The 17,311-nt window shown below is 38.0% G+C and overlaps 6 protein-coding genes across 6 annotated transcripts; 3 read left to right on the top strand and 3 right to left on the bottom strand.

The window, feature by feature from the left end:
* The first annotated feature begins 360 nt into the window (after positions 1 to 360).
* Positions 361 to 1,211, top strand: B0P05DRAFT_551603 (histone chaperone). The gene is made up of 5 exons (XM_051579382.1): positions 361 to 554; positions 609 to 724; positions 775 to 992; positions 1,036 to 1,114; positions 1,161 to 1,211. The coding sequence occupies exons 1-5, from the start codon at positions 446 to 448 to the stop codon at positions 1,176 to 1,178; spliced, it is 540 nt and encodes a 179-aa protein (XP_051432580.1). The 5' UTR covers positions 361 to 445; the 3' UTR covers positions 1,179 to 1,211.
* On the bottom strand, positions 1,212 to 4,679 carry B0P05DRAFT_551606 (uncharacterized protein). The gene is made up of 6 exons (XM_051579383.1): positions 4,593 to 4,679; positions 4,188 to 4,538; positions 2,114 to 4,138; positions 1,844 to 2,069; positions 1,573 to 1,792; positions 1,212 to 1,527 (listed from the first exon to the last, which is right to left on the bottom strand). The coding sequence occupies exons 1-6, from the start codon at positions 4,650 to 4,652 to the stop codon at positions 1,218 to 1,220; spliced, it is 3,192 nt and encodes a 1,063-aa protein (XP_051432581.1). The 5' UTR covers positions 4,653 to 4,679; the 3' UTR covers positions 1,212 to 1,217.
* Positions 4,680 to 4,802: 123 nt separating this feature from the next.
* Positions 4,803 to 5,520, bottom strand: B0P05DRAFT_551608 (uncharacterized protein; the record flags this gene model as incomplete). The annotated part of the gene is made up of 4 exons (XM_051579384.1): positions 5,249 to 5,520; positions 5,044 to 5,178; positions 4,905 to 4,965; positions 4,803 to 4,838 (listed from the first exon to the last, which is right to left on the bottom strand). A coding segment is annotated over exon 1 (186 nt), but the record flags the coding sequence as incomplete, so codon positions are not given.
* B0P05DRAFT_551613 (ADP-ribosylation factor family-domain-containing protein) lies at positions 5,521 to 6,647 on the top strand. Its single transcript, XM_051579385.1, has 6 exons — positions 5,521 to 5,647; positions 5,704 to 5,788; positions 5,842 to 6,006; positions 6,052 to 6,223; positions 6,269 to 6,452; positions 6,503 to 6,647. The coding sequence occupies exons 1-5, from the start codon at positions 5,555 to 5,557 to the stop codon at positions 6,348 to 6,350; spliced, it is 597 nt and encodes a 198-aa protein (XP_051432583.1). The 5' UTR covers positions 5,521 to 5,554; the 3' UTR covers positions 6,351 to 6,452; positions 6,503 to 6,647.
* Positions 6,648 to 7,746: 1,099 nt separating this feature from the next.
* B0P05DRAFT_551624 (glyceraldehyde-3-phosphate dehydrogenase 2) lies at positions 7,747 to 9,547 on the top strand. The gene is made up of 4 exons (XM_051579386.1): positions 7,747 to 8,112; positions 8,167 to 8,266; positions 8,321 to 8,944; positions 9,013 to 9,547. Exons 1-4 carry the CDS (start codon positions 8,087 to 8,089, stop codon positions 9,274 to 9,276), a joined length of 1,014 nt encoding a protein of 337 aa, XP_051432584.1. The 5' UTR covers positions 7,747 to 8,086; the 3' UTR covers positions 9,277 to 9,547.
* Positions 9,548 to 9,645: 98 nt separating this feature from the next.
* On the bottom strand, positions 9,646 to 16,438 carry B0P05DRAFT_639487 (Sec63 Brl domain-containing protein). The gene is made up of 10 exons (XM_051583717.1): positions 16,056 to 16,438; positions 15,636 to 16,009; positions 15,248 to 15,591; positions 15,112 to 15,204; positions 14,732 to 15,061; positions 14,504 to 14,679; positions 14,204 to 14,457; positions 13,248 to 14,152; positions 10,299 to 13,196; positions 9,646 to 10,247 (listed from the first exon to the last, which is right to left on the bottom strand). The coding sequence occupies exons 1-10, from the start codon at positions 16,409 to 16,411 to the stop codon at positions 9,819 to 9,821; spliced, it is 6,159 nt and encodes a 2,052-aa protein (XP_051432585.1). The 5' UTR covers positions 16,412 to 16,438; the 3' UTR covers positions 9,646 to 9,818.
* Positions 16,439 to 17,311: the final 873 nt, after the last annotated feature.

Consider the following 17,311-nt stretch of genomic DNA (forward strand, 5'->3'; position numbering starts at 1 on the left):
TTTCACGGAGTTCCTTGGAGAGAGGAGCACTCATGATGGTACGACGAACATCGGAGGTGGCGGTAAAGTGAGCCTTTCTGCTCTTGCGGCGAGAAGAACTGACGTCTATACACAAAGATGAGTTCATCCATCCATTCATCCATCCTATCTGTATGTATCATTACCAGCACTGAACTTCATGGTTGAATAAGGTGCACAGAAAGAAGGGTCGTTGTGTGTATCATCGTCTGTCCCTTCAAAACCTTCGGACTCTCTTTGGTGTGATGCTCTAAAAAAACTAACGACGCTCCTTGACTACAGATCCGAGCCGGACATTATGTCCGACTTTTTGCTATGTAGGAACGCGTTTATACGACGCGTTCTCTTTTTTTTTCTTTTTTCTTTTCTCCTTGATTACGATTATTATTATTATTATTATTACTATTATTACTATTATTATACAACCATGGCTCTTGTTAACCTTTTAAATATTCAAGTCTTGGATAACCCTACTAGTTTTACAAACCCTTTTCAATTTGAAATCACTTTTGAATGCAACTCTCCTCTTGAAGATGGTAACTTTTTTCGTTTTTTTTTTTAAACTGTTAGACTGAGTGTTGTTAAAATAGACCTCGAATGGCGAATGATCTATGTTGGTGCTGCTGAAAGTTCAGAATATGACCAAGTGCTTGATTCTATCATGGTGGGTCCTGTTCCTGTGGGTGTCAATAAATTCATTTTTGCTGTATGTATTCAGAGCATGTGTATCATTTTGACTGACGATGATTGTCATAGGCAGATGCTCCTAAAATTGAACTTTTACCAAAGAAAGACTTGTTGGAGGTCACTGTTGTTTTGTTGAGCTGTCTTTACAAGGATCAAGAATTTGTCCGTGTTGGTTATTATGTCAACAATGAATACAAGGATGAAGCATTACGCGAAAATCCCCCTGAACAAGTGATTGTCGATAAATTGCAAAGAAACATCTTGGCTGATAAACCCAAGGTGACAAGGTAAGTTTGGTATCCTTTATTGCTTATACTTATTTTGCTTCAGATACACAATCAAGTGGGGAGGAAACCCTAATGAAACTTCTTCTCAGCCTGTTAATGAGCAATCTTCTGCTATGGATCAGGTAACCCACACCGAGTAACATGATGAAAGCTAACTAGAGTCTGTAGGATATGATGGTTCAATAAACTTATAAAATATGACAAAATGTAAAATAAACTGTTTATTTACTGAGTTATGGTGGTTTCAATAGGCATTCGCTTGCTCGTTTCTTCACAGACACAGTCCAAGAAGTTATAGCGACGAAGGTATCTGGTTGTATGTTGAATAGACGCTTCAGTAATTTGGGGCTCTTGTTCATCTTCAGTATCGCTTAGATCATCGCAGGTAAAAGCAACACGCTTTGCTCTTCTTCTACTGTCATTTAATTTGAAATGAGCAAAGTTTTCTTCTAGTTCAGCAACCTCTTTGCTCTTGCAAATCATGTCTCGTTCAATATCTCTGACAGCGCGGTGTAAAGAATACAAAGAGAGTTCACTAAGAAGAACATAAGCTTACTATAGCATGAAAGAAACAGCTTACCCTGATTGATGATCATTGCGAATCTTGTTTCTTCTCTTGTTTTCTTGAAACTTGTACTCTAAATCATCCAATGCACCACCAAACACGTCTGCTTTACTTGTGAGTGATTTCAAATTAGACTTGGCTTCTACGTCTAATTCTCGGTTGTCCATAATATCAACAACATGATGATCCACATCCTTTTTCAGTAAATAAGCAACATCTTCCTTCTTGTCCATGGCTATGTTGATGGATGAGTTCAAAGGAGATAAAAGCAACTCATTTTACTTACATTTTTTACAGCTCAAGACAAGGTCTTGCAGTGTATTTTCAGTTTGATTGAGTTCCTCTTCTATCTTTTGAGCATCTGTCAAGAGTTCTTTTGAGATAGAACCCAATTGAGCACAGTCAGTCAAACACCAGGATCCTTCTGATGCTAAATTCTCTTTTGTCTTTGGTCCAAACGAGCTAGTATTGGCATTGATAACCACAGAAGCTTTTTCAGCATATTGTTTCAACTACAAAAACCATGAATATCCTATATATATGTATATATATATACCTTTTCTAACTCTTGATTGACAATGATATATAAAGATTCATATTCTTTTGCCATGCCTTCCTTTGCTGTAGGTTCTGGCTTTGTTGTGCTTGTAGAATCTTTTTCGGTGTCTTTACTAGGTGCTTCAGATGTGGGTTTAGTGGTAGGAGTAGAAGGTGTTGTAGTAGATGGTTTTGTAGTAGCACTAGTGGTGGTGGCGGTGGCGGCGGTGGTAGTAGTAGTAGTAGGAGTAGCAGGAGCTGGTGTAGCTTTAGTAACAGCAAGAGCTGGTGGAGAAGTAGTAGGAGACGGTGAAGTAGTAGTTTTAGTTGTTATTGTAGCAGCAGCAACAGTAGATGGTGTAGCTTTAGTAATAGAAGTAGTAGTAGTAGTAGTAGTAGTAGTAGTAGTAACAGCAGCAGGAGATGATGGTGAAGCACCAAAGCTAAATGAGCTACTACCAAATGAGGATGATCCAAAAGGTTTAGGTGTTGTAGCTCCAGGTACAGTGTTCTTTGCCAATGATCCAAAACTGGCACCAGAACCAAGAGAAGAAGGTGATCCAAACGATGTAGCCCCAGGCACAGTATTTTTAGCCAAAGAACCAAATCCACCGAGTGTTGATGTAGATCCAAAAGCAGGTTTGGTTTCATTAGCAGCAGTAGATCCAAAAAGAGAAGGTTTGGTGTCTGTAGAGGATCCGAAAACAGGTTTGGTTTCACTAGTAGAAGTAGATCCAAAGAAAGAAAGCTTTTTCTCTGTTGCTTCTTGTTTTTGAGGTGCAATAAACGCAGAAGCAGGCTTGTTATTGGCAGTAGTAGTAGTAGTAGTTGTTGTTGAACCAAAGCCTGTAGTAGCTCCAAAAGAAGGTTTAGCAGGCGTGCTGAATGAAGATGCATTGGCAAATCCAGATGATATTTTTGGTACTGAACCTAAATTTGAAAAGGAAGGAAGACCTCCTCCACCAATAGAGCCAAACCCACCTGCTGTAGTAGTAGCAGGTGGTGCTGCTGCTTTACCAGACAAAAGATCTGCGAATGAGCCACCAGTGCTCTTTGATTCCATAGCAGAACCAAAAGCAGATGTACCAAAGGCAGAAACGGGCGCTGATGATGTAATAGTAGTAGTTGTTGTTGTGTTGGAAGGTTGGTTTTCTGATTTATATGATCCACCTCTACGGGCAAGCTCAACATTATAGCAATGATGAGCACCCATATGGCCTTCATCATTAAGATAATAGAGAATAGGTACAGGATCAACACCCGTCTCGTTCTCACTGGGATCCACAGGAGGCAACTTTTCATCCGCTGTTAAATCCAAAGCTAAACCAAGAGGATATGTGTCCATTGATGTTTCTTCAGACAAAGGAAGGTTTGCTAATCCATTTTCAGGCAATTGCCATGTTGACCAGACACCATCTTGTGTCTCACCAACAACGGATAATTCCGCAGTGGCAGCATTAGCAATGATCACCAAATGCTTGATTTCTCTACCAAGGCCGCGGACAATCTCCATATAGAAATGATTACCACGACCTTCTGTGCTGAAAATAGGCGTGACTTCTGCAAGACGAATGTATTCAGGACCTGCACTGCCTGTTGTTGGCTTTCTGTTGATAATATAGCCATCATTGACATAATCCTCTTCTTCTTGGTGTCGAGGACGAGCGTATAAGACGAGAAAAATGTGGTTTTCAATCCATAATACATCCTGTACATATCTGTTTTCTTGTTCATCTCCATGACCTGCAGCTAAAGGCTTTGGAATAGACAAAGCATCTTTGCTAGTGCCCTGTATATCAAAGTGCTGAAGGCTACCATCTGTTTTACCACACACAATTTGTTTGCCTTTGGGTGACCAACAAATAGCAGTGACATTATCAAGTGGTATGTCACATTGTGTTTGTCCTGTTGTGGTGTCCATGATTTGACAGCGTTGATCCTTAAATAAGATGGCTGTCAAGTTGGGCAATGCTTCTGGATTAGGCCTTAAATCAATGATTTCTTTGCCCAGGTTGTAAGTATGGATTGGTTTGACGTGTTCCTTCTACAAAACATACGTTAGTTTATGGCTCATTCTCTAATAATCAACTTGCATTTGTTTGGACATCATGTACTGAATACACTAACAATTGTCCTCCTGCTGTTGCAATCAATATTTGGTCTTCATTGGCTGAATATCTGACTTGTTGAACTGGTCTATCAAGAGAAACAGAGACTTTATCTTCTTCAAGTGTAGAAGTAGCACCTTTTTCAGTGTTATAAAAAGTCTTTCTTAAAGCTTTGGTGTTGCCAAATAAAAAGCCTGTGTTGGTTGCTGCTACAAAGTTTCCATGTTGGTTTGAACAGGCCAGTAAAGAGACAGTGGCTGGATATTTTTCTATCTCAAAAGAACTTTTCTGAACTGCAACTTTGGCGTCGGGAACCAAGCCAGTGAAAGTAAAAAACTACAAGAAAAGGAGAGAAAGCTCAGTAAAAGACAGGGATAAGAGCATACTTACTTCAATATCAGTAGGTTCAATAGGTTCGTTTGGATCAGCTAGTGCACTAAAAGTGTTCATAAGAGTGTTTAAACGCGAAAAAGAAACAGATGCATTGTAAAAAAAAATAAAATAAAATAAAACAAAAAATAAAAACACAATAAACGCGTCACAGTGAGTGAGTTCCAGATGCATAATTGACTTGAAGGAGATCATACTCTTCTGTAATACATTGTCCCTTTCGCAAGTAATATATACTAAGGCCGTGTAAGCCAATTTGAGGCTGTAAGAGTGTCCTTATATTAACAGAAATTCTTGACTACTCGTTGATAGCTGCCTTTGTGCCTTCAATTGACTGTTCTTGCGTTGATACACCTTTAACATTTATCTACAGGTATTGAAGACTTATTTTATTACGCAACAAATCATTCTGTCTAGTGCTTTAAATGGCTGTTAGACTTATTTAGTATAGCTACTTATTTGTGATTTCCAAAGAAGATACTCAAACTTATCGTTCCAAAGAACTAGCAATGACTCTAAATGTCACTGAGAATAGTAAACAGCAAACATATACCATAGCCGGGCCGTTTACGCAGTGTCTTTTAATGTAAAGATATTTATATAGCTAGTAGTTTTTCTTTCTAACAAATATATAATGGCATTGCTGACTCAAAAAGTATATGAAGAAGATTTGCATAATGTCAATCATCAGAACCACAACTTCTCCATTGTACAAACTGCTCACAATCGATATTTTCGTAAGAATGAAGTATTTGTTATGTTCTGATCTAGGCACAGTTCTATGTTTATACGCCCAATTGATATACAATACATAACGCCTAAAATTGTTTATTTTGTCATGCATAACAGTATCGAGGAACTGGTCTCTGGTGATAAATACATACTCAGTCTGTGACTATGCATTTCTGTATCGCCAACGTTGTAACCACTTCTCTTTTTATTTGTTTTTTCAGAATAATACTATGTATACTTTGCTAAGCGGACTCTATCATCACCTTACAAGGAAAGAAGAGTATTACGTATTAATTATTGGACTTGATAATGCAGGAAAAACAGTAAGTCGAGTTTGCTCAAAACATAAAAAGTGATTCTAAACCGCCATCTCAACTAGACGTTATTAGAACGCATAAAATCAATTTATATGGGAATAGCTGGTCTAGATCCAGATAAAATTGCGCCTACAGTGGGTTTAAACAGTAAGCAATAGAGAACGCATAAAGAAGAAAGTTGCTAAGAACATATGTTGTAGTCGGTAAAGTAAATATAAAGTCATCGAAAATCAATTTTTGGGATTTGGGAGGACAGAAAGATTTACAGTCAATCTGGGAAAGATATTACTCAGAATGCCACGCCATTGTATTTGTTGTAGATTCAACAAACCCTGTTCGCTTAGATGAGTGTAGAGACACTTTTGGTAATAACAACTAATTAAATGACAACCAACTTATGCATACCAAAGAAAAGATGATTACCAATGATGCTGTCGAAGGTGTACCTATCTTGATGGTTGCCAATAAACAGGATGTCTCGGGAGCCTTAAAGGTAGAAGAAATAAAAGAAGTGTTCAACAAGATTGCCATGAAACTGGGTGCGCGTGATTCTCGAGTATTACCTGTCAGCGCTCTAGAAGGGTAAATAATCAACAAACCAAGTTGTTATTCATTAATATAATTTAGGAATGGAGTTGAAGATGCCATAGATTGGCTTGTATTACGGTTACAGCGAAACAAGATCAACCGACCACCTGTATTCCTTTGAAACAATAAAGAAAGTTTTACATATGTACATATATGTAACAATCAGCAGTAAGGTGTATGGATGTACTATGTGCGCATGACCTGTATTTTCTGTTTCCGCCTACTTTTTTTATATATATTTTCTTAGCAGATAGAGAGCGTTCTGTAACGAACTTTTGGATTTCAATATGATCTTCTTCTGTAGCTTCAGTCAAACAAAATAGACTTTATTGTCTATTGTTGTGTTATTGTCTATTGTTGCGTTATTGTCTATTGTTGCGTAACAAGCCCTATTTTTTTTTTTTTTTTTTTTTTTTTTGGGCGTAACCAACTCAGAAGGTAAGATGACCATTTCTCGACATTTTCCAACTCATTCAGAGTGAGGATATCATTCGACACGTGTAGAAGTTAGTAAAAAACTAGCCAAAATTTATTTAACAACGCGTTTGTTGTTTACCTTAAGTGCCCTCTTATAAACAGTAAATGATACAAGTGTACTATTAGCTGTTCGTTTGAATAGTGTTTTATCATGAATATTGTTTCCAAGGCAAACTACTTTTTCGGCATAATGATGATTTTGTAATGCTATTTTTACCTCAGCCAAAATTGACATGTCTTGCTCAGAAACAAGACGTCGAGAAAGACCAATTAGTTTGTGAAGGGGAAATATGCGGGAAATATCAGTATGAAGGGCTTCTAATTACTAAAAGAGAGTACAAGAAATACACCATTCACTTGATCACAGAGTGCATAATCACTAAAGTTGGTTTCTTTAGGGGCAGAAGACTCCGCCCACTCAACTTTTGTGTAAATGCGTTGAAAAGAAACTTGAGGAAGAAATACTTTTCAGCGATTGATTGCGTTTATAAAGTGTCTTTGTTTATTTTAGCAAATTGCATAAGGAGAGCTGCAAATATGAATGAAAGTCAAGAGGATATTTGTTTTACTTGAATATGCCATTCTTAATCAGGCACGAAATCTCTATTACTAATTTCTACACGTGTCGAATGATATCCTCACTCTGAATGAGTTGGAAAATGTCGAGAAATGGTCATCTTACCTTCTGAGTTGGTTACGCCCAAAAAAAAAAAAAAAAAAAAAAAAAAAAAATAGGGCTTGTTACGCAACAATAGACAATAACGCAACAATAGACAATAACACAACAATAGACAATAAAGTCTATTTTGTTTGACTGAAGCTACAGAAGAAGATCATATTGAAATCCAAAAGTTCGTTACAGAACACTATCTGTAGTTGCTATTAAAAGCATACTATCGTTCTTAGCAGTTAGTACACTCAATATTAAACGCGTGATCATTTTAAAGCGAGAGTTGTTTTGTGGCGAAACGCGAGATTATTTAGGAAATGTTTTAAGTCCAAACAAAAGGGGGAAAGGCGTAACATATTACAATTAGGTCCCAGACAGAGCCATTTGAAAAGGTATATAAATCCTCTGTCTTTGTGAACTCGATTGAACTTCATAACCAACTCTTTATTTTTTTTTCTCTTTCTTAACGAAAAGAAAAAAAAACAACAGCAAAACAATCTACAAGCGCTTTTTTTCTAACGACCTTTTTTTTTAACGACCTCTTTTTTTTCTTTTTTTTTACGATCTTCTTTTTCTTTATAACGAACTTATTGAAAAAACACATTTAACGACCCAAAAAAATCTATAAACTTTTTACGACTCTCAAAAAAAATCTACTCTTCTACTTTTTTTTTTTATCTCAATCTCAATTCTAAACAATTCTATCAAAAATGACTATCAACGCTGGTATTAATGGGTAAGTTCGGGGAGAAAAGGAGGAAGGGAGGAGCTTAGAGTGACTCTGTAATAGTTTCGGTCGTATTGGCCGTATTGTCTTGCGTGCTTCTCTCAACAATCCTGAAGTTAAGGTTGTTGCTATTAATGACCCCTTCATTGATCTTGAATATATGGTAAGTTTGGCAAATGTGTTTCATAGTCATAAATACTTATTCTCTTTCTCTTAGGTCTATATGTTCAAGTATGATTCGACTCATGGCCGATTCCAAGGTACGGTCGAAGCTAAGGATGGCAAACTGGTTGTGAACGGAAATCCTATTGCGGTTTATTCTGAAAGGGATCCTTCTCAAATTCCCTGGGGTAAAAACGGTGCCGATTATGTCGTTGAGTCCACCGGTGTCTTTACTACCAAGGAAGCTGCCTCTGCTCACCTTAAAGGTGGGGCGAAAAAGGTTATCATTTCGGCCCCATCGGCAGATGCGCCCATGTTTGTTTGTGGTGTCAACCTAGACAAGTATTCTTCTGATCTTACTGTTATCTCTAATGCCTCGTGTACTACGAACTGTCTTGCTCCGCTTGCCAAGGTTATCCACGATGAATTTGGTATTCTAGAAGGCTTAATGACAACTGTCCATGCTACTACGGCGACTCAAAAAACGGTCGATGGTCCCTCGAACAAAGACTGGAGAGGTGGTCGTGGTGCGGGTGCGAACATTATTCCCTCTTCCACTGGTGCTGCTAAGGCGGTCGGTAAAGTAATCCCTGATCTCAATGGAAAGTTGACTGGTATGGCGTTCAGAGTGCCTACTCCTGATGTTTCTGTTGTAGACCTAACTGTGCGACTTGAAAAGGTAAGAGATTAAAATAGAGTTTTTATTGTTCTTACTTGTGAAACACGACTAATACTTTATCTATTTAGGGCGCGTCTTATGAAAAGATCAAGGAAGCTATCAAAAAAGCGTCTGAGACGAATCTTAAGGGTATCCTGGAATACACAGAAGATGCGGTTGTAAGTACTGACTTTGTTGGCCATCCTGCAAGTTCCATTTTCGATGCGTCTGCGGGTATTTCACTGAACGATAATTTTGCCAAGCTAGTCAGCTGGTACGACAATGAATACGGCTATTCTAATCGTGTAATTGACCTTTTGGTCTTTGCAGCGAAGAAGGATGCCGGCGCGTAAAGTGTCCAACCAAATACCCCCTCTTTCAGACCAACTTCTGTCATTTTCCCCCTTTTCTTACTCTTTAGTTTCTAAATCGTAATAACTTTTTTCATATTACTCTACACATTCATTCCACTCCCCTTTTTTTTCTTTACTTTTTGGCCATTTTTATGAACCTTTTTCTTTTTTGTATAATTTCTATGTCACAGTATTGTAGCTACTCTATTACATGTAAAATAATCTATGATCGTATTGTAAACGAATAAAAGCAATTGTAAAAAAAAAAAAAAAAAAAAACACTGTATCTTCCCCCAAAAAACATGAGTCATTAAAGATAAATAAAGGGCTCTTGGATCATGTTGAATTTGAATGACAAAAAATTGGACTAATTTTTATTTCGGGTAAATACATAACTTAACGTACTACGTTTTACAAAAGCTTCAATATTTGAATAAACCTTGTTTCAATAATGAATGTTTATGTAGACGCCTGAAAAAAATCTACATGCAAGTTGTACAGGTGGCGAACCTTAAGTATAATGAAATGCATTTAGTCATTTATTAAGAATCTAAATCCATTCTAGTCTCAAAAGGAAGGTCAATCTTTTGGTCTAAACCAAGGTAACCATCACTCACAACATAGAGTGTATAGTTGTGTTTACCAAGGTGCTCTGGTGTTTCAAAAGAGATGGTAGTACTCGTCTTGTTCAACAAAGTTTCATTTGGGCCATTTCGCATACTGACACGTTTCAAAGCAAGCAACTCATCGTTAACTGTGTTACCAAGAACAATCCACCAAGATTCATATTGAGGTTTGGGGAACAGTGGGGCATAGACTCGACCATCATGGGCCTTCTTCTTGTCACCTCTTTGAATGCGATTCAGCTGAATAGAAATCTTGTATTCTGTATCTGGAATCAGATAGGATTTCTTTGTATCAATTTCAGCCTTTACTTTCATGGATGGCATGCGGTTTATCACTTGTTGAATCTAGGTAACAAGATGTTAGTCGATAAACTCAGCCTAAAAAAAGAAACTTACCTTTTCAATCTTTTCTTCATCAAGGCCTCGAACATTTAAAAAGACTTGCTTGACTTGGTTATCTTGAAGTCTCAAAAGGTCAGCAACAGACTTGATAGGCTTGTTCTTGTGCCGAATATCTTGTAGCATTCTCGTTTGAATGTATGGTAATGTCAACAAATTGGATTCAGTGTGCCAGCGTGCTTGCTTGATACACTGAAGCATGTTCATGATGGTCAAACTCGTATTCAAATAACCGTTATCAGCAACTACATCAATCATGGCTTGAGAGAAACGAATAGCAGAATCTAAGACAGTGATCTGATCTGTAATGTAATCTGAACTAGGCAGTTCTAAACGAGTAATATGAGCTTGTACTAACACGTTTGCCTTGACATGAGGACTGATATAGTTTGGTGTGCCTTTAACCTCATAAGGAACACGACTTTCAATTTCCTTGTTTAATACATCTTCTTGACAACGAGCTGGCAATTCTTCATATTCAGGTACATTACCAAGTGCGTCTAAGACATCATCAATTTGGGACTCCTTGTCTAAATGGCCACGAAAATGACGAACAGTATGAGGATGAAGATAGTAGTATGAGGCAATACGAGCAGAGATCAAAGGATGCAGTTCAAAATCATCCACAATCTCAACACAACCTGCTTTTTCTAAACGAGCACAGACATCATTGATTGTGCCCGACAGAAAAGTATCAATACCCTTTTGTGTCATGTCATCCAGTCCATAGTAAGTAGGATTTTGTTGCAAACGTCTGTAGAAATAAGTCCAAGTCAAGTAATCCAAAGCATCTTGTTTGCTCTTGATAGTACCGCCCACAATTTCGGCATTAATGTGGTCATCCAGAAACTTGTGAAGGCTAGATTCAACTGGGAAAGGTTCATGCAAAAACTTTTTGAAAAAGTTCTTTTTACTGTCCTGAACAAACACACGAGAGATACCTGTGTTGTCAAATTGAGGACGACCAGCACGACCCATCATTTGGAGTACATCAGTGATAGGGAAATCAACATAACGACGTTCCTTGTAGTTGTAGAATTCAGTGCCCTTAATGACAACCAAATGAGCAGGTAGATTGACACCCCAAGCAAGTGTACTAGTGGCAATCAAAATTTGAATCTTGAGATTCAAGTAGAGTTCTTCCACTATCTTTCGGTCACTTTCTTTTAGACCAGCATGATGAAGACCAATACCAAAGGCGAGAGACATACGAAGGGATTCATCATGTACAGAGTTCAAAAGCATCTCTAGTTCAGTATCGTCCATATGTAACCACTGACGTGGATTATCTTCCATACCACAATAAGCAATTAAATCTTGAGCAGTTAAGCGGGTTTGTCGACGAGAAGAAACAAACACAATGACAGGCTGAGTAGGAGAGTGTGTCTTAATGGCAGCATAAGTAGGCTTGTTCATGGTAGCCATACGAGGACAATAATGCTTGCCAGGGAAGCCATCAATGTATATTTCCAAAGGAACAGGACGAACCGAATGTCTAAAATTGAAAAGACCCACTTTATCAATGCCTAACCAGTTGGCTAGATCAATAGCATTCGCTAAGGCAGTGGAGAGACCAACGATGCGTACTTTCTGATCCAATTGTGAACCAATATAGTTCATACGAGATACAATTACTTCCAAAATAGGACCACGGTCACCACCAAGTAAATGGATTTCATCAATAATCACACAAGACACATCACGTACATAACTACGCTTTTGCCAACTACGACTGATACCATCCCATTTTTCAGGTGTAGTAATAATAATATCGGCAGACTCAATAGTCTTAAGATCTGGAGTAACATCACCTGTCAACTCAACCAATTTCTTGTTCATAGGTCCTGTCAAGCGCTTGTTCCAATCGGCGACTCTCTCCTTGACCAAAGCTTTCATGGGGGCAATGTAAACCACTTTAGATCCAGGTCTGTCTCTAAAAGCGGCCCACATGACAAGCTCGGCAGCCACTGTCTTACCGGAACCTGTGGGAGCACCTACCAACGCATTGTGTGTTGTGTTGTATAATGTATGAAAGATTTGCGTTTGCACAGGGTTGAAATGTGTAAATCGCTTTGCACAAATCTCCTCAAGAACCTCATTCTTCAAAGCAGTTATAGGCAAAGGTTGGAGATCCAATAAATCGGTATGAGGAGGGTAAAGTTGAGGTAGAATCAAATGTTGAAACGAAACGGGCAAGACTGTTTCAGCACCTAACCAACGATCCGAAACAGCACGGATATAGATTTGGGAAGGAAGAGGTTCCACTAAGGGCACAGTGAATACAATCTTAATAGGCTCACCAAACTGCTTCTTGTACAATAAAAAGTATTCCGAATAATAGATCTCAACATTTTCGGAATCTTCAGCCCAAATATACCAAGGTTCTACACTGCCATGAAGTCGATCATTCCAAATAAAGTCAGGCGTCACTGTTAGTTCAACATTCAAGACGTTGCGTGTAATAGGTGCGATGCGAGCATCAAGCAAAAGCATGGGAAATTCATCCACACATTTGGAGATAGTCATGCCCATACGTTGGTGACGAACAAGGTCTCCCAGTTCATTAGGATCCATATCACGCATTTCTTCGATAGAGACTTCATGCGTTCTGCTTTCTAATTTGTTAATGATGTCAGATGGCAATGGCATCTGTCGTAGGGGATGTTGGAATGTCCACATGCGCTTCTCAATAGCCTTATTGATTTGAAGTAAAACGGATGCTGTAGGTCCCCAATTTCTATTCAAAGCAATCTCAAACAAAGCTCTGGCAATACGACCTGAATTTTGAGCTACATAAGCACAATCAGAGACAAGAGCAAAGTCTTCAATAAAAGCATTAGATACATAGGCTTGAAGTAAGATGTTCACTTTTCCATGTGTGTCTTCGGTACCACCCTAAAATGATAGCTGTTGTGAGATAACGTAAAGTCAAATAGATGAACTTACTCTAATATCACACGCGCATGCATTCTCCAATAACTTTTTCAGTTCTTGGTGTTCGTTTTCTCGAGACTTAATTTGATCAAATTCCGAGCTCATACTCATCATAGACAACACATCTGCTTCAGTCATGCGAGGCTTCATCATGGTATTCACAATTTCAATACTAGTATGCTTGATATAAAAGTTGGAAGCAATACGGCCAAGGTCTTTGGGTAGCAAGTATCCGGTGTTTTCATCGAAAATAATCATTTGGCATTGGGCTAGTTTACGTGCAGCCGTAGTAATAATTTCATGTCGTTTGCGACCAAGTAAGGGATCATTGAGAGGTTCTGAATGATCCATGCCATAAATCATAGGATTCTTTTTCATACGAACATAAAGATAAGTGTAACTAAGCCAAGTAACAGCTTCATCCACATTGGTTACTGTTCCCAAAGCAATTTCAGCGTTCAGGTTGTCGACAATGTTTTCAATAAACTTGGATTCAATGGGATGCTGTTGTGTGATAGCAGAGATGTAATGGGACAAACGATCGTGTGTAGTCAAAATATAACCAACACCATGAGATTCATATTGAGGACGACCAGCACGACCAAAGATTTGGAGTACATCCAGAATAGACAGATCAACAAAACTACCTTTGGTCGAGTCATAGACTTGAGTACCTTTAATCACAACAGCATAAGCAGGCAAGTTGACACCCCAAGCTAAAGTCGCAGTACAACAGAGAACTTTAATGGCACCTTCCTGGAACATCTTCTCAGTCAAGGTACGGTCAGATCGGAGCATACCAGCATGGTGGATACCAAAGCCATATTGGAATAATTCTTTTAATTCCTTGTTACGTGATTTGGCTACTTCTCGCTTGAATTGAGTGTATTTAGGCGAGTCAACACAATCAAAATAAGCTACAAACAATAGACATGAGTAAGTGACAGAAAAATGCTCTGGTTACTTACCATCCATGGATTCGTTGGCCACTTCTTCTCTCAGGGCTTGTGCTGTCTTGACGGTTTCTTTTCTTGCATGAACAAAGACCATGACTTGATGACCGTCTTTGACAAGTTCAGATACTTTATCAAAGCAAGCACGATTCATTCTTTCATTGGAGGGAGTAGAATTTGGTTTGCCCTTGATACCTAAAAAGTGTTGTTCAAGGGGAACAGGTCTAAAACCATTGTCAAAATAAAAGAGACCTTGATAAGGGTTGACTCTGTTCAAAGGAGTGAATAAAAAAAAGCTTGATTCACCACGTTTACCTCAAAAATGCGGCAACATCAACATAATTGGGTAAAGTAGCAGATAAACCAACAATACGAATTAAAGATTGACTGGATTCCACTTGACGAAGTGTTCTTGCAATAATACTCTCAATAACAGCACCACGATCTTCATGTAACAAATGAACTTCATCAATAATCAATAATTTCACTTTCTATAGCACAAAAGCAATCAGCATTTTGCTTTGTTCTGTTGGAATACCTTACCTGTGTTAGTTCTACATCACCAGTACCCTTTCTGGTAATGACATCCCATTTTTCAGGTGTAGTGACAATGAATTGAGTAGCTGTAATCTCTGCCTTTGTCAATTGCATATCACCTGTCAATTCACGCACACTAATATCTAAAAACTTGAGTCTTTTACTCATCTTTTCAACCACTTCTGCGGCTAATGCTTTCATAGGGGCTACATAGACGATCTTGAAATCATTTTTGGCGATCGTAAAATCAATCTCAGTGGTTCCTTTACGGGGAGGAGAGCTGCAATGTTGTGATAGACAGCGGAGTACAGTCAACATGGCAACATCTGTTTTACCCTACAATTTAGAAAAAATGAGCAGCTAGATAAACAAAGCAAGTTACTTACAGCACCAGTAGGGGCACAAACAAGCATGTTTTCATTTGTTTCATAAGCAATGGGATAAACAATGGATTGAACTCGATTGAGTGTTTCATAAGCCTAATTCTTGTCAATCCAACTCTTGGTATTACTATTATTTTACCTTAAAAGCTCCCCTTGCTAAACTATCCATCTCAGAAATAGGGACTCTTCTTTCTCCAGTGCGAACAGGTGCTACTTTAGGAACAGGAATAGTTGTCTCTTCATAATCATTGTAATCTTCACGCACAGTACCGGCAGGTAATGCAAACCGAGAACCGAAGAGTGACAAAGTACCACCTGACTGTGCAGCTTGATAAACATGAGGATAAACCGGGCCTGCTTTTGATTTGTAGTTTGAACTAAACAAAGGTGTCTGGCTCGCGTTTAAAAGAGCTTCTTCTCTTGCTTGTCGTAAATCCTCACCATCAAAGCCTAAAATGCTCATGGAAACCGCATTGGCGTCATCTAGATTCACCATAAGCAACATGTATTATCATGAACAACATTACCTTCTACTCTACTCTGTGCTTTCATGGCCTTCCTTTGTTCCTTTCGAAGTCTTTTTTCTTCTTTTAATTCTTTTTCAGATTGAACAATAAATTGGGCTCCATAAACTGGTCTTCGAGCTTCAGTTGGTATTGTTTGTTTGTTTTTTACTTGATCATCATAATCTGACATACGAATAATATTATGTACAATGGTAGTACGGTTTGTAATCAATTCTATGATGAACTCAAGTGATTCAAATCCTAACAAATCAACGAGTGTCTGTTGAATATCGTCGTCGCTATCTCCAGATCGAATAATTGTAAAAATATCTGTGCACAGTTGTCGTTCATTCAGATTGACATGCGGATTGTTGGATATATAATTACGCGATTGTCTAATAAATTGAATAAATCATTGCATTGAACAGCTGCATAACTTACTGCAATAACCAATTTCGATCATAAACAGCAGTGACTTGTTTTTCGGGAACATGATTGATGGCTGTCGGTTCTATTGTCGCATTTTGCACTTGGTTGACGCGAGGTTTTACAAAAGAGCGTTTTGGAACATGAAATTCGATATGTTTACCGAAAGAAACTTCAGGAAGTTCTTTTTCTTTGTTTTGGCACTTTTTAACAAAGTTGCAAAAGTCTTCTACTGATTGAGACCAGTTTTTTTTGTTTTCATGAAAAGACAAAATATCAGTTGGCTGCTGCTTTGCTTTTCCTTTTCCTTTGGAAGGTGGTGCCAGTAATTGGTGTAAAACAGAGCTGAAAGAGGTGGTTTCAGAGACCATGAATAAAGAAAGAGAAAAAAAGAAAAGGAAATAAAGAGCTATCACGTAAGACTTGCCTTTTGCTTTAAATATATTTTATGTCGCGGTAGCTGCGGCAGTAGCTTTCGTCGGGATGCAAATATCACAAATGCCGCAGTGCCACACTTATTTTGATGTCTAAAATTTCGCAACAAGAAACAAACGCTTTGAACTAGGTGCATAAATATAAATTGACTTTCAGGGTTTTTCTCGTTAGATCATATAAATGAAATTGTACGTTTTAAGTTGGGCGCATCCTTCACTATAAAAAAAGTATGTAATTAAATTGACAATGTAAATTTATGGTAGTTTGTGCCACCTTTCAGATATCATGAACCATAAAGTTTTTTGATGTATTGACATTTTTCATGAGCAAACATTCCTTTTCTTTGATTTAGTGGAATAAAATTTCTTTCTAATAAGTTACTTATTCGAACAAGCGTTTAAGTATTATATAATTTATTTATATGACTGAGATAACAGTCAAAAAATTACTTCAACAGTGAAGGCTTACCTTTTTTTTCTCAGGCAAATAAAGACAGCATTAAGCCTGTTTATACACGTATAAATGCTCTAGACACCTACCGGCTGTGTTTGCTAGCAGCCATGATACTTTTGGAGTTGATTTGGATCAAAAAAAGCGACATGTAAAATTTGATCAAAAATGGCTTTTGACTAAAGGGTATTAACCGTGGAAATCTTGAGTTTGACAATTCTTCATAGCTATTTCGCTTAATTATCAGAGTGATAGCCGTAGGACCTCCCTACAAGGCGGTTCAACGTTAGATTCTAGTCATAATCCAGGCAATCAATTATTCTCTCAGTCCTTTAAAGACGCTCTTAAAGCTCAAAAACGACATATCTTTGAAGTGTCACCAAATG

Source organism: Gilbertella persicaria (genome assembly GCF_025201335.1).
Source record: "Gilbertella persicaria strain CBS 190.32 chromosome Unknown B0P05scaffold_34, whole genome shotgun sequence".
Taxonomy (NCBI): Eukaryota; Fungi; Mucoromycota; class Mucoromycetes; order Mucorales; family Choanephoraceae; genus Gilbertella; species Gilbertella persicaria.

Coding starts and splice junctions, on each gene's coding strand:
- B0P05DRAFT_551603 (XM_051579382.1), top strand. CDS start 446: ATGGCTCTTGTTAACCTTTTAAATATTCAAGTCTTGGATAACCCTACT. Junction 555..608: donor CAACTCTCCTCTTGAAGATG/GTAACTTTTTTC, acceptor TTGTTAAAATAG/ACCTCGAATGGCGAATGATC. Junction 993..1,035: donor GATAAACCCAAGGTGACAAG/GTAAGTTTGGTA, acceptor ATTTTGCTTCAG/ATACACAATCAAGTGGGGAG.
- B0P05DRAFT_551606 (XM_051579383.1), bottom strand. CDS start 4,652: ATGAACACTTTTAGTGCACTAGCTGATCCAAACGAACCTATTGAACCT. Junction 2,070..2,113: donor TCAATCAAGAGTTAGAAAAG/GTATATATATAT, acceptor TGGTTTTTGTAG/TTGAAACAATATGCTGAAAA. Junction 1,528..1,572: donor CGCAATGATCATCAATCAGG/GTAAGCTGTTTC, acceptor TGTTCTTCTTAG/TGAACTCTCTTTGTATTCTT.
- B0P05DRAFT_551613 (XM_051579385.1), top strand. CDS start 5,555: ATGTATACTTTGCTAAGCGGACTCTATCATCACCTTACAAGGAAAGAA. Junction 5,789..5,841: donor GCCTACAGTGGGTTTAAACA/GTAAGCAATAGA, acceptor CATATGTTGTAG/TCGGTAAAGTAAATATAAAG. Junction 6,007..6,051: donor TGAGTGTAGAGACACTTTTG/GTAATAACAACT, acceptor TGCATACCAAAG/AAAAGATGATTACCAATGAT.
- B0P05DRAFT_551624 (XM_051579386.1), top strand. CDS start 8,087: ATGACTATCAACGCTGGTATTAATGG. Junction 8,113..8,166: donor ATCAACGCTGGTATTAATGG/GTAAGTTCGGGG, acceptor ACTCTGTAATAG/TTTCGGTCGTATTGGCCGTA. Junction 8,945..9,012: donor TAACTGTGCGACTTGAAAAG/GTAAGAGATTAA, acceptor TTATCTATTTAG/GGCGCGTCTTATGAAAAGAT.
- B0P05DRAFT_639487 (XM_051583717.1), bottom strand. CDS start 16,411: ATGGTCTCTGAAACCACCTCTTTCAGCTCTGTTTTACACCAATTACTG. Junction 15,062..15,111: donor TTTGTGCCCCTACTGGTGCT/GTAAGTAACTTG, acceptor TCTAAATTGTAG/GGTAAAACAGATGTTGCCAT. Junction 14,458..14,503: donor GATGTTGCCGCATTTTTGAG/GTAAACGTGGTG, acceptor TCCTTTGAACAG/AGTCAACCCTTATCAAGGTC.